The sequence below is a fragment of the Callorhinchus milii genome, unplaced genomic scaffold (assembly GCF_018977255.1).
Source record: "Callorhinchus milii isolate IMCB2004 unplaced genomic scaffold, IMCB_Cmil_1.0 Scaffold4, whole genome shotgun sequence".
Classification (NCBI taxonomy): Eukaryota; Metazoa; Chordata; class Chondrichthyes; order Chimaeriformes; family Callorhinchidae; genus Callorhinchus; species Callorhinchus milii.
The window spans coordinates 69,481,886-69,494,173 of record NW_024704745.1 but is presented as its reverse complement, the minus strand read 5'-3'; the positions used below and the strand labels follow the sequence as shown (position 1 = coordinate 69,494,173).

The following is a 12,288-nucleotide window of genomic DNA, read 5'->3' as shown; positions in this document are numbered from 1 at the left end:
TTAAATTGTCTGCAGATCATTTATAGGAGGTAGCAGCTCCTGTCATTTGATTCACTGCAGCAAACCATTAATGGTTAATGAAATGAACTGTCAAAATGGGGGGGAAGGAGGGTGAAGGGGGGGAAGGAGGGTGACCGAAGGCACTGTCGAAGAGGAGGCGCTGATGGGAGCCAATCAAGAGGGCCTCGGTCTTGTTGACGTTCAACTGTAGAAAGTCAGCTCTCATCCAGGACTTGATGTCTGACAAACATTCTATCAGGACAGTAGTGGTCCTGGAGTCAAGGGTGGAGGCAGAGAGATAGAGTTGAGTGTCATCCGCATACATGTGGAAATTGACCCCATGTCTGTGGATGATGTCACCAGAGGGAGCACATAGATATTGAAGAGGAGGGAACCAAGGATAGAGCCCTGAGGAACTCCGCATGAGATGGTGCGAGGGCTGGAGGAGAAACCATTTGTGGAGATGAAGTGGAGGTGGTGTGTGAGGTACAATCTGAACCATTCAAGGACAGAACCATAAAGGTTGAGAGGAAAGGCGGTGGAGGAGGATAGATTGGTCAATGGTATCGAAGGCAGCAGACAGGTCGAGGAGGCAAAGAGAGCCTTGGTCGCAGATGGACAAAATGGCATTTGTTACAAAGACCAGTTTTGGAGATAAACACATTCCTTCTGATAACTGGAAGTACATCACTACACTACAGTACGTAATTCATATCATTCCAATTCAAGGGAATCCCGCTACTCAAATAGATTAAGTTTTTCCATGAATTGGCATCAAAGACTGTAAGATTTCTTAATGAGAAATTTGTTAAAAATAAGGTAAAACTGATACAGATGGAGTTCTGTTTATTTTTAAGATTAGCATGCACTTAATAGGTTATATTTTTAAAACAAAATCAGAGTGACTATTTCTCCAGGATTGAGTATCTTTCTAGATCTGAGTGAATAACCAGGGAAAAATTACCAGGAATACCATGCACGAATATTAGTACAGATATTTATGTTCTGCAAAAATAATCAGTGACCCAATAAGTTATCAGCAAATCTGCTTGTGGCGAGCAGCAATCTCTCGCTTTGCCGATTGGGAAGGTTCTGCCTCAGTGAGATTTGCTTTTCCATATACAAGTAACAGTTGGGAATGAGAATTTAAGTTGAACTTCCTGATAGAAATACCCCTGTTCATCATTGTAAATTCACAGTGCATTTTGGCATCATCTCAATAATGTATTCTCGATTGAGCTGAGCTGTCCTTCTTTACAAACTAGTTTCCTGGGTAGTGGGTAGTTTCCTGTTGACAAATTGTCAGTAATCTCATGAAACGTGATTGAATTATGTTTACTGTACAATTGCTAATCACCAGTTACATTCCAGTTTTATTAACATCCTAAATCAGTCTTTTGGCAGCTGAGGGACATTCAAGTGTCCGTCCAAATAGTATACAATAATAAATATAAAATAAATAATCAATTTTACATTATGTACATGTACAGTGTATAAATATTTATACATTGTGTTTTAGATCTATTCCTTTTCATATCTCCATTGCTGCCACCCACTGCCAAATCTATTTCAATCAAGATGCTGCTCTCAATGCTACTTCATGAATAACCAGCAAGTGGTGCAATTCCATTGAACCAAATGGTTCAATCCTTGCTCTGAACTGGAGCACTTCACTTTCGTACCCTCTAGTGGCTAGAATGAGAACTGGCAAAACTGTATTTTTATCATTTTTATTTACAGGTTCTGGCCGCTCCCCTTTGGTGGCTACTGAAATAAACGATAATAATAATAATAATCCTTGCATTTGATATAGCGCTTTTCACGTCGGGAGGACGTCCCAAAGCGCTTCACAGAACACACTGTAAAGTGAATTGACTGTATATTTGTGGGCGAATGCGGCAGCCAATTGCGCACAGCAATGTCCCACAAACAGTCGTAGATTGAAAATGACCAATTTATTATTGTTTTGTTTTGGAGGGATTATTATTAGGCTCTGTGTGGAGTAAGGAAACTTGCCCAAGGTAATGTCTGCCCTGCATATTACTTTGGAGTATCAAAATGTAAAACTACATTTATTTTAAGTGGTGCAAGTGGTTTGCTTCTGCCAGAAGAAGTAATTGTGTGAAAAATGTGAGCTTTCCCAAGGTGATAATTACCATATCGCTTCGTGTGTGAAAAATTGCTCATTCACTCCATCAAATCATGCAAGTCAGAGAACCTGTCATGTTTATGTTAGCATGTGGTCTATGTGCATGCAACTCAGCTGTATACAAATAGTCAGAAAAAATCCCTGATTCGCCCTTCTAAATTTAAACAAAAACCTTCTGGCACACGACACCTACTTTTAAATTTAAACCAAAAAGTCTCTAGCGCACTAGATCCAGGTGAAGCGTGGGTCTAGTGTGCATTTGGTTTCGGGTGAGAGTTTTTAGGTCATCCATTGGAAACCGAAACTGTCCATTGGGAATTCCCAATAATCAAGGTAGATTTAGAACTTGTCTAATAGGAGGTCAGTGCTCCACCACCAAACTGCACCAGTCTAGGACCAGTTAGTATTTAATTTAATGTGTTTTTAAAAAAAATCATTAAAAATATACAGTACAACAACATGCATTTATATTTATATAGTGCATTTATAGAGTGCTCTTCACGCAGGGTATTATTATTATATAAAAAACATACAAATATCATTTGCATATTTATGTACAAATCATTGATCAGTAAATCCCGAGTTAAGATTATCCTTAATTTTAGATTTAATGGTCAATGATTTGTATTTATCTTTTATTGCTTGATATAAAGTAAGAATATGATCACCTTCAAAAGAAAAAGAATTAGAATAAAAGTCTGTTTAGCACTTTTTTTGCTGTTAATTGCACATGTTAGGATACATTGTATTTGTTTTGTATTTTCAACAGCCACCAAGTTGGAAGCTTTCTCCAAAATGGATCCTACATCCCAATGACTGGTAGGAGTGATCTTGGCACCTTGTCACTGATGAGTGAATGTGATTTACTGTTTGCCCAAGATGAACCAACAAGCCCATTAGGTACAGGTAAGAAATATTGGTGCAAGGCACAAAACTGATGTTGTGGTTCATTAGTATTGTTGGCATAAATTCAGATAAGTAGAGCATAAACAATTAGAAATTCTATAAAATCTGCTCTTATGTTTACTTGTAGGAGTTCCAAAAAGCAAAGCACCTCAGTCAAGGTCATTGCTCTGTAATTTGCAAATCCAACTAGTTCATGACTTTGAGATCATAGTCTAGAATGGCAATCCAGTACAATGCTGGGAGAGCACTCCATTGTAAGAGATGCCGTCCTTCGGATGTGACGTTAAACCAAGGTCCTGTCTGCCTAGTCAGGAGGATGTTAAAGATCCCATGGCATTATTCGCAAAAGTGAAGAGAATTTCTCCTGGTGTCCTGGCCAATAACCCTCAGAAAAAATTGGACTTAACTGCAGGGCTGTTTGTGGACATATCTGTGCACAAATTGGAGGCTACAAATGCAGTCACAACACTAAATCCCACTTTAAGAAGTTTTGACAACATAACAAAGCTCTATATGAAATACAACACAATTTACAATTTACATTTATATAGCGCCATTCGTCAGGAGGACATCTCAAAGTGCAAATGGAGGATTGTTCTTAATCAACCACAGGCATTTGATGACACCTGTGCTGGTGCATGTTCTTTTACAGAGGAAACTAATGTTCTAAATGTCACGAGATATGATGATGAAGACTTGCAGATTCTGACATTCGAGGATCTTCTCAGCTTTTCCTATCAGGTTGCAAAAGGCATGGAATTCCTTGCTTCAAGAAGTGTAAGCTGGTTTATGACATCTCAAGATCTAGCAGCTAAAGTTCTGGATATGAGCTACAGTAGTAACAACAACAAATTGTATTTATATAGCGTCCTTATCATTGTGAGGGCATCCCAAGGCACTGGACAGTGAACAGTTCGCACCCGATCTAGGGGTTGGAGTCAAGAGGGGTGGAGGGAAAGGCGGGTTGGAGGGAAAGGGGGGTTGGAGGTGAGAGGATGATAGAAGGCACGGTCAAAGAGGAAGGTCTTGATATTCCTCAAGATAACTGCAGATGCATGACAGAGTGTGACTGCGCTTACCCTATTAGAGGTTTTGGTGTTTTAATGCTTCCTATACAACAACAAATGACATTTGTATAGCGCGTTTCCTGTCGGAAGGACATCCCAAGGTGCTGGACAGTCAGGGATTTGGACTTGAACCAGGGGTTGGGATCAAGAGGTGCGGAGGACTGGGAAGGTAGGGGTAGGAGGGTGACCAAAGCCATGGTCGAAGAAGAGTGTCTTGAGATGGGCCTTGATGGAGGCAAGGGAGGGAGCGTGGCGAAGGGACTCTGGGATGGAGTTCCAGCAGGTGGAGGCAGAAAGGCTAAAAGGCTCAACCACCAATGGTGTAGCGGTCAGGGTGACAGACATGGAGCAGGCCGCGTTGGTAATGTTTTAGTAGGTCGGAGAGGTAGGTAGGAGCAAGACCATGACAATAAAAGTGACAGTAAGTTAATAATTGATCTTTTCAGTGTATCCACAGAGATCTGGCAGCCAGGAACGTGCTGGTGACACATGGAAAAGTAGTAAAAATCTGTGACTTTGGACTGGCCAGGGATGTCATGCAAGACTCCAACTATGTCATCAAAGGCAGCGTAAGCTCATTTATACCCTGCTTTGTATTTAAGTGTAAAGTTTAATTTATTTCTTTGACGCATTGTATTCTATTTGCCTTTCAAAGTTTAGTCCATGTGTACCCTTGTTCAATAGTGAAGCCTTTGTTTGTTTCTTTATAGTTAATATTGCATTTATCATTGGATCACAGGGAAAGGAAGTCAAAATGACCTTGTGTGAATACATGCAGATGTCAGAGAACAATATGTAATGCTGATTAGCGGAAATACAATGTGTGCTTTTAAAATTGGCAAGTTGCAGTTTCCCTTGTTTTAAAGGCACAATAGCCTTGGAAGCACAATAGCTCTTCAGAATAGCCATAACTGGAAGCTTATGTTCGATAAAAATTAACCCTGTTTATAGCAAGGGATAAAAGTTCCTGAGTTCTAATGAGTTAGGTTGCCTGCCTTTTGATGTTTGCACCACAAAAAATACATGTAGTTACATGTAATTGGGTATGTTAAGGCCCAGATCCCAATTGAAAGTATGTAATCATGCAAAAGGAGTCCTTCAAATTGGGGTCAATAGTCCACTTTTATCACTTAAATATCTTGTCCGGGTGTTAATTTGTACTCTCATGTCCTGAGCACTCCAGACTCATAGACTCCATCATCATGTTTGATAACATACATGGATGATGGCGGCCTTCATGTGACTTGGTTTATGGCTGTTTGAGAATGAGACTGTAAATATCATGCCTTGCAATATGCCCCCAAAACAGTCTGTGGACGTAATAATCCTTCCATTTGATATAACACCTTATCACGTCATCGAGACATCTCAAAGCGCTTCACAGAGAATACTTATAAGTGAATTTGCTGTATACTTTTTCGGGCAAAACGGACATAGCAAGCAAGCAGAGCGATCAGGCGGAATAAAAAAGGCAACATGTTTTTACATATAAGCCTAGAACAATCTGACAGTTCCTCAAAAACCCAAACTCCTGGGGGATAATAACTGGCATTTCCCCAACAGCTTTTTTGAGGGACTTTGCCATTTTGTTGAGTCATATAGCGTATTGGTTAGAGCACTTGCCTTTCAAGCAATAGGACTTGGGTTCAATTCCCAACAATTTCCTTTACTCCACATGACTCTGTTTACCTAGCAGTCAATAGGAAACCAGTTGTTAGTTGATTGGAAGATCGCTTTCCAGGGGTAATAATCTTTTTAAAAAATGTAAAAAAATAATGATAGTTTGGTCACTTAATCCATGACTGTTTGTGAGATACTGCTGTGCGCAATTGGCAAAAATTTCGCCCATAAAACATACACTCAATCCACTTTACACTATATTCTGTGAAGCCTTTGAGACGTTTCAATGACGTGATAAGCCTCTACATCAAATGTAAGGATTATTATATTATTATTGTTGTGATTCATGATTCCTTGTCTGTAAATCTTACATTACAGTGTTTGCAAAGCAGAAATCGCAATTAATGTAACAAGTCCAGTTTGTAAATATCACAAAATGGATAATAATGCGTAAAAGCGCATTTGTCATTCTGAATAATTGAGTTAAGTCCTTGGCCAAGAATCTCCCAAATAAAATGGGTCATTCACTTCATGGCTGTTTATAGAATATTATTTTGCACAACTGTTCTGTCGTGTTCAGAATTACAGCCAAATTTCTATCAATACAATTTACAGTATATCCAGTGAAGCTCTTTGAAATGACCCCTAGACATGAAAGGTACAACATCTAATATAAGGCTAATCATATTATTTATTAAAGTATTATATTGTGTTATACTCTTTATTTTTATTTTTTACGCTCTCTCATGGCTCATGATGCCACTAGAATTCAAGCAAGGGATACTTATTAAAGAACATCTCTCAACAAAATAACAATGAATCTGCCAGATAAGGGAAATTCTAAAGTATGATTCAACAACCTTTAATACTGTAGTTAACTACAGTTAACAGTTGTGGAGTCCTGTAGCTCAGTGGTTAGAGCACTCACCTTGCAAGCGAGACACCTGGGCAGCGAAACCTTGGGCAAGTTTCTGTACTCCACACACCTAATAATATTCCCTCCAAAACAAAACAATAATAAATTGGTCATTTTCAATCCACCACTGTTTGTGGAACACTGGTGTGCGCAATTGGCTGCCGCGTTTCGCCCATAAATATGCAGTCTATTCGCTTTACAGTCTATTCTGTGAAGTGCTTTGAGACGTCGAGAAGACGTGAAAAGCGCTATATCAAAAGCAAGGATTATATTATTATTATAACTAATTTATCCTTCAAATATTAGGCACGGCTGCCCGTTAAGTGGATGGCTCCTGAGAGCTTGTTTGAAGGCAGCTACACAATTCACAGCGATATCTGGTCGTATGGAATCTTACTGTGGGAAATATTCTCTCTTGGTAATTATTTATTTTTCATATTTAAAACAATAAATGCATGCTCATAAATTCTGCTCAGTTATGTTTGCTAATTGAGTCTTTCCAAATCTGTTCAGGAGTCAATCCATACCCAGGCATTCAAGTGGATGCATATTTCTATAAACTGATCCAGAGCGGCTTTAAGATGGACCAGCCATTTTATGCCAATGAAGAGATGTAAGTTTGTTTAACTTTAGAAACAGAAGACAGTTTGGTAAGTGGGGTCCTTCTTGGAACTGAACTGGCTCCTAGATGACATGCCTGGCAATAGAATGTCAGAATTGAGCCAACCCTCTGTGGCGGTCTTGGTTGTCCAGTTCCTGAGTCAAGTGGGTCCTCGGTATTCCAGGGCACTGCTGATGACAGTACAGTCAGCCTGGCTCATCGGCAGGACTTGGAAGGGCAGATCAGTCACTGTGCCAGGGAGGCATCCCACTCAGCTCCTGTTAACCCTGAAAGCCAAAGCCCTAACTGATAAAGTAGTCCTAGCTGGACAAGCAACAGGAAAGCTTGCCAGACAACGATATCAATGTATTATACAATAAATTAAACTCAACTGAGGAAATTTTGAGCATCTTGTTGGTTTACAGATGATTCCTAAAGGCTGTCAAAAACATATTTGGAGCCTCATTCACTACTGGCATCCCCAGTACATAGGTACATTTATCCATCACTGCCAGCTTTTATTATATAAATAACCATGAACTTTAAAGAATAAGCCTAGAGTTTAAAAGGAGACTGTATTGTAGATGCTATTCTTGATATGATTTGATGCCGTGATAAAAGGAATGCTAAAGCAAATAACTCAGTATTGGTTGATTGCCCTTCTTTTAATACTGTTTGTATTTCCTAACATTTATTTCCATGCACTTGTAGCTACAACGTGATGCAGTCCTGCTGGACTAATGAACCTGGGAAACGACCTGCATTTCAATATTTAGTTGCCGTTTTTGAGAAGCAGCTGGCAGATGCTGAAGTTGCCGTAAGTTAGAGATTTGAGCGAGATCCTGATAATATAATTACAATATTTGAAGTGTGCAGCATTATGTTTGGGTGCTTCCATACACTGGGCTATTAGTATTAGGTTTTGAATTGCCATTATTGTCCTCTAAATACATTCTATGTTACATTGCTCATTTGATTCACCTAGAAATTGATTCAAATGTCCATCCATTTGACCAATAATTTGTCCACTCAATCCACGACTGTTTGTGGGACACTGCTGTGCACAATTGGCTGCTGCATTTAGCCCACAAAATATACAGTCAATCCACTTTACAGTATATTCTGTGAAGCACTTTGAGATGTCTCGAAGACGTGATAAGGTTCTATATCAAGGATTAATATTACCTACCCAGTATTAATTGCTCTGCCCTGTTTTTCACTTTTGTGATATTACAATATATTTTTTAAGATTTTAATTACTTTATTGTAAAAAAAGTTTTTTTTAATGAAATCCGATCGCTTAAGTGGAGCAGTTCTCTTGATTCCTTTTTGCATTAATTGACTTTTAATTTTGTTTTTATTTAGGTTTATCACAACACAAAGAGCAAGGCGTGCATAAACAACTCCATCTATAAAAACATCTCTATTGGTCCTCAAGAGAATCCACCCTTCCAGCTTTCAAGTACTGGATCCTCCCTGAATGAAACCATTTCAATGGCCTAAGATCCACCAATCTGTCTTCCCTTTTCCCTGACCCGATGGATGCAAATGGTTCCATTGGACTCTTGACTGCTTTAGCACAAAACTAATCAACGACTATCCAAGCTGCTAACGCAAAGAAGGCTGCAGTTTGTTGAATCTTTTGATTTCCTTGTGTCGTAGTTCAGTAGTTTCTGGAATTACATTCTAGTCTCACAAAGTAATGTTTTTGTCTTTAATGACAAATAGGACTTCAGAGTGAGGAAAGGCAACTGTATTGCAGAGGATTAATATTCTGCTTCTTCACTTCTGAGGCCCAGTTTAGAAGCTAACTCAGTAGGATGAAAGTTTCCTTTCTCTATTATATGTAAATATTTCATGAATATATGTTTTGGTTCAGTCTCAGTTCAGTTCTGAATAGCCTGGAATTCGAGACTATCTTAGCAAACTAACTCATATAAGCCAAAGGAAGGCTGGTGCACCAATTTGAAAAGTGTCACACAGCTGCAGTAAAGGAGTGCTCTTCTGAGGCTGTTACTGAGGCTGGTATTTGGATATACTGTATATAAATTTGTGCTACATTTATTTTGCATGTTTGGTGGCAAATCACTGCAATAACACAGTATAATTGGGATCTCAGGCAATATGAATCATGCTGTAGAAGCAGTAGACATGATAGAGGAGTACAAACACCTAGGTGTGAGTCTCACTGGGATTGCCCCCTATGGGCTTTTCCAAACTCTCAACCGAGATCTTTGGATGGATCATTTTTAACATATTAAAGAGCCAGTCACATGGCCAGACATTCTTTAATATTGTTTAAAAAACAAAGACTCAATTTTTGGTGTTTTGCACAAACCCCAAGGCTTGTTCTTAATAGAGTTATGCTGAAGTTATTTTCCCAATGCCTATAAATACTTGGATGGCACTTTATCCAGTTGAGAAACAGGATTATTCTGCATCCAATCTCAGAATATTGAGATGCGACCTTTGTTTTATATGAACTCTTCAGAGGTCCACTTTATTTGTGCAGTAAAATTCAACCATGAGCAATCAAATTCCTGTGTTGCAATTTCTAAACTGTCTTTCATTCAAGGATTACTGACTAAATCATTGCAATGTCATTGTATTTTAAATATGAAATAATAGGTAGGGGGTTGGGGGGTGCATATTACTGCTCTCTTTGCAAGTTTAATATGGGCTTACGCTTCCATATTTTTATATTGTTTAAGTTGTATTTATGTTACTTGCCTATCAGTATTTTTACTGTTCTCAGGAAGTACTTATAGCATTTGTGTACATGTGTCACTAATGCACCTCTTAAGAATGAGGATTAAACTATAAGGGCATAGAGTGATACATACACAAGTCCATTCAGGGCAAATGGAGGGAAATATCTTCAATTTGATAGCAGAGCTTCCCAAATAAAATAGGTTAGCTCATCAGAATCCATGGATCATTGTAGTGGACAGCACAGTATTTCACATCCCGAGCTACTATGATGCACTAAGCTTTCTCAATAGAATGGAAGACAGAAATGGCAAATTGTTGTACCTGTAATACATTCATTTGCTATTTCCATTCCTTTTTTTGGTCAGCTGGGTGTCTGACATATGCGGAAACCCATCACCATGCTTAAGAGTATCCAGACCAAACTGAAAATTCCATGCATCCCACCTACACATGGAAATTCCAGAGACAGATTGTTGGAATGGAATTTCATTTCCATTATTATCCTCTGTAGTTTAGGATTGAAGTGCGTTGTTAAGTATCATGCTAATTGTGAACTGTGTTGGGTTGGTATGGGACACCGGTTCACATCTGTGACTTCCCCCTTTCACACACACGCACACATTCAGTGAGTTCCTATTCTGGTCAGAGTGGAACCTAGTTATTTCCCCGCAGAGTTGGAGGTAGAATCGAGAGTGCAGATAATCTTGTGCTGATCTTGAGACATTTCCTATCAATGCTAGCAGAGTGGTTAGATTGCTACATGACATTAGACTGCTCTGATTTTTTTAAGTGAATTCGTGCTTCTGTATTTCTATTCTGATAAAACTTTATAGTATTTATATTAATAAGATGATGCTGAAAATTGTAATTTTTTGTAAGTTTACCTTTTTAATGCATTTAAATAAAATTGGAACTTTATGTATGATCCCTCTTTTTGTTGTTGTGACAATGCATTTCTTTGATTAGTAACTTCTAGAGAGAATAGCCAGATGGTCAACTAAGCAATAAATTGGTTAGCAAGTCTATATAAACAGATCTTTGTGTTATACTGTTTGTTAAGTCAACACAGTTTTGGCACCTGCGGTGGTATTTCCAGCTTGTAAGGTCTCAGTAGTGAGTCAGGAATCCTATTATAAAGACGTCAGTGTAAATGCCACGTGTAAAATGTGTCCTGTTGATCTGCCTTGCCAGTAATAGATAACAAAGATACCATTTTTAACAGGGTTTGCCTATTCTCTGTTTGTCAGTAAGCTTACAGGCGAGTAAAAAATAATATTGCTCATCACCAACAAGTTTACCAACAAATGGAGAATAACACGTATGTTATAGCTAAGGGAGTTTAGGGGGAAGGTGACCCGAAAGCCAAAGTCTTTGCACTCCATTGAATATTCGCAGCCCAATGAATCATCTCATCATTAGTTTTCTTTTAAGGTCTGGTCCTACAAACAGCCATGAAAAGAATAACCAATTTTATCTGACGGGTTGTTGGCCATGACATCGGGAGAAACTCCCTCTTCTTTTCAAATACTGTCATGTAATCTTTAACATCCGTCTGAACAGTCACAGGCTCGGACGGCCTCAGCTTAACGTCTCATCCAATGACACCTCCCACAATACAAAGCTCCCCCATCACTGTATTGGAGTGTGAGCCTACACTGTGAGTTCAAAGTGGGGTTTTGAAAGTGTTAGTAACTGGGCCAGGTTGACACCCATTCTTCTTAATGCCTATGTTGGACAGTTCACTTAGATCTGAGGCACAGGCACTTTAATATAATGTCTCATCCATAAACATCCCTTTCAACAGTATGCTTTTTTGTGCTTTTTCATGATATGAAAAATAAAGGAAATATAGACATGTGCACATCTCAAATGTTTTTGATTTATTTCTGTACATTTGACAAATCTCATTTGAGAAAACACTTTTTTTTTACACAAAATGTTGCACAGACAGTGACAAGATTAGAACAGCACAATAAATGAAAATCATTTGAGAAGTGCATAAAAATAATTATTATTAGGGGCTAGAATTTCTAGCACAATTGTAATCAGCTTAACATTTGTATTGTGTCTCATTTCGAGAGGACATCCCAAGGCGCTTAGCTGTTAAGAACGATGACACAAATTATCGCTTTGCACAACCAGCCAATAGCAATGACAATGTGTTGTGTGGGGGAACAACAACAAGATTACATTTGTATAGCGCCTTTCATGTCAGGAGGACGTCCCAAAGCGCTGAAGGCTTCCATAACTACACAAAACCATGTGGGTGGCCACATTTGAGCAACACTGGCCTAGAGGATGTCCTGATGTGTTAGTG

General features: G+C 38.8%; 1 protein-coding gene across 1 annotated transcript in view; it reads left to right on the top strand.

The window, feature by feature from the left end:
* Positions 1 to 10,886, top strand: part of flt3 (fms related receptor tyrosine kinase 3) — a 54,259-nt gene extending 43,373 nt beyond the window's left edge. Inside the window, exons 21-27 of the mRNA XM_007900680.2 lie at positions 2,919 to 3,055; positions 3,708 to 3,832; positions 4,569 to 4,691; positions 6,965 to 7,076; positions 7,172 to 7,271; positions 7,971 to 8,076; positions 8,625 to 10,886. Coding sequence (XP_007898871.2) covers positions 2,919 to 3,055; positions 3,708 to 3,832; positions 4,569 to 4,691; positions 6,965 to 7,076; positions 7,172 to 7,271; positions 7,971 to 8,076; positions 8,625 to 8,762 — 841 coding nt within the window. The 3' untranslated portion in view covers positions 8,763 to 10,886. The remainder of the gene's footprint in view (positions 1 to 2,918; positions 3,056 to 3,707; positions 3,833 to 4,568; positions 4,692 to 6,964; positions 7,077 to 7,171; positions 7,272 to 7,970; positions 8,077 to 8,624) is intronic.
* Positions 10,887 to 12,288: the final 1,402 nt, after the last annotated feature.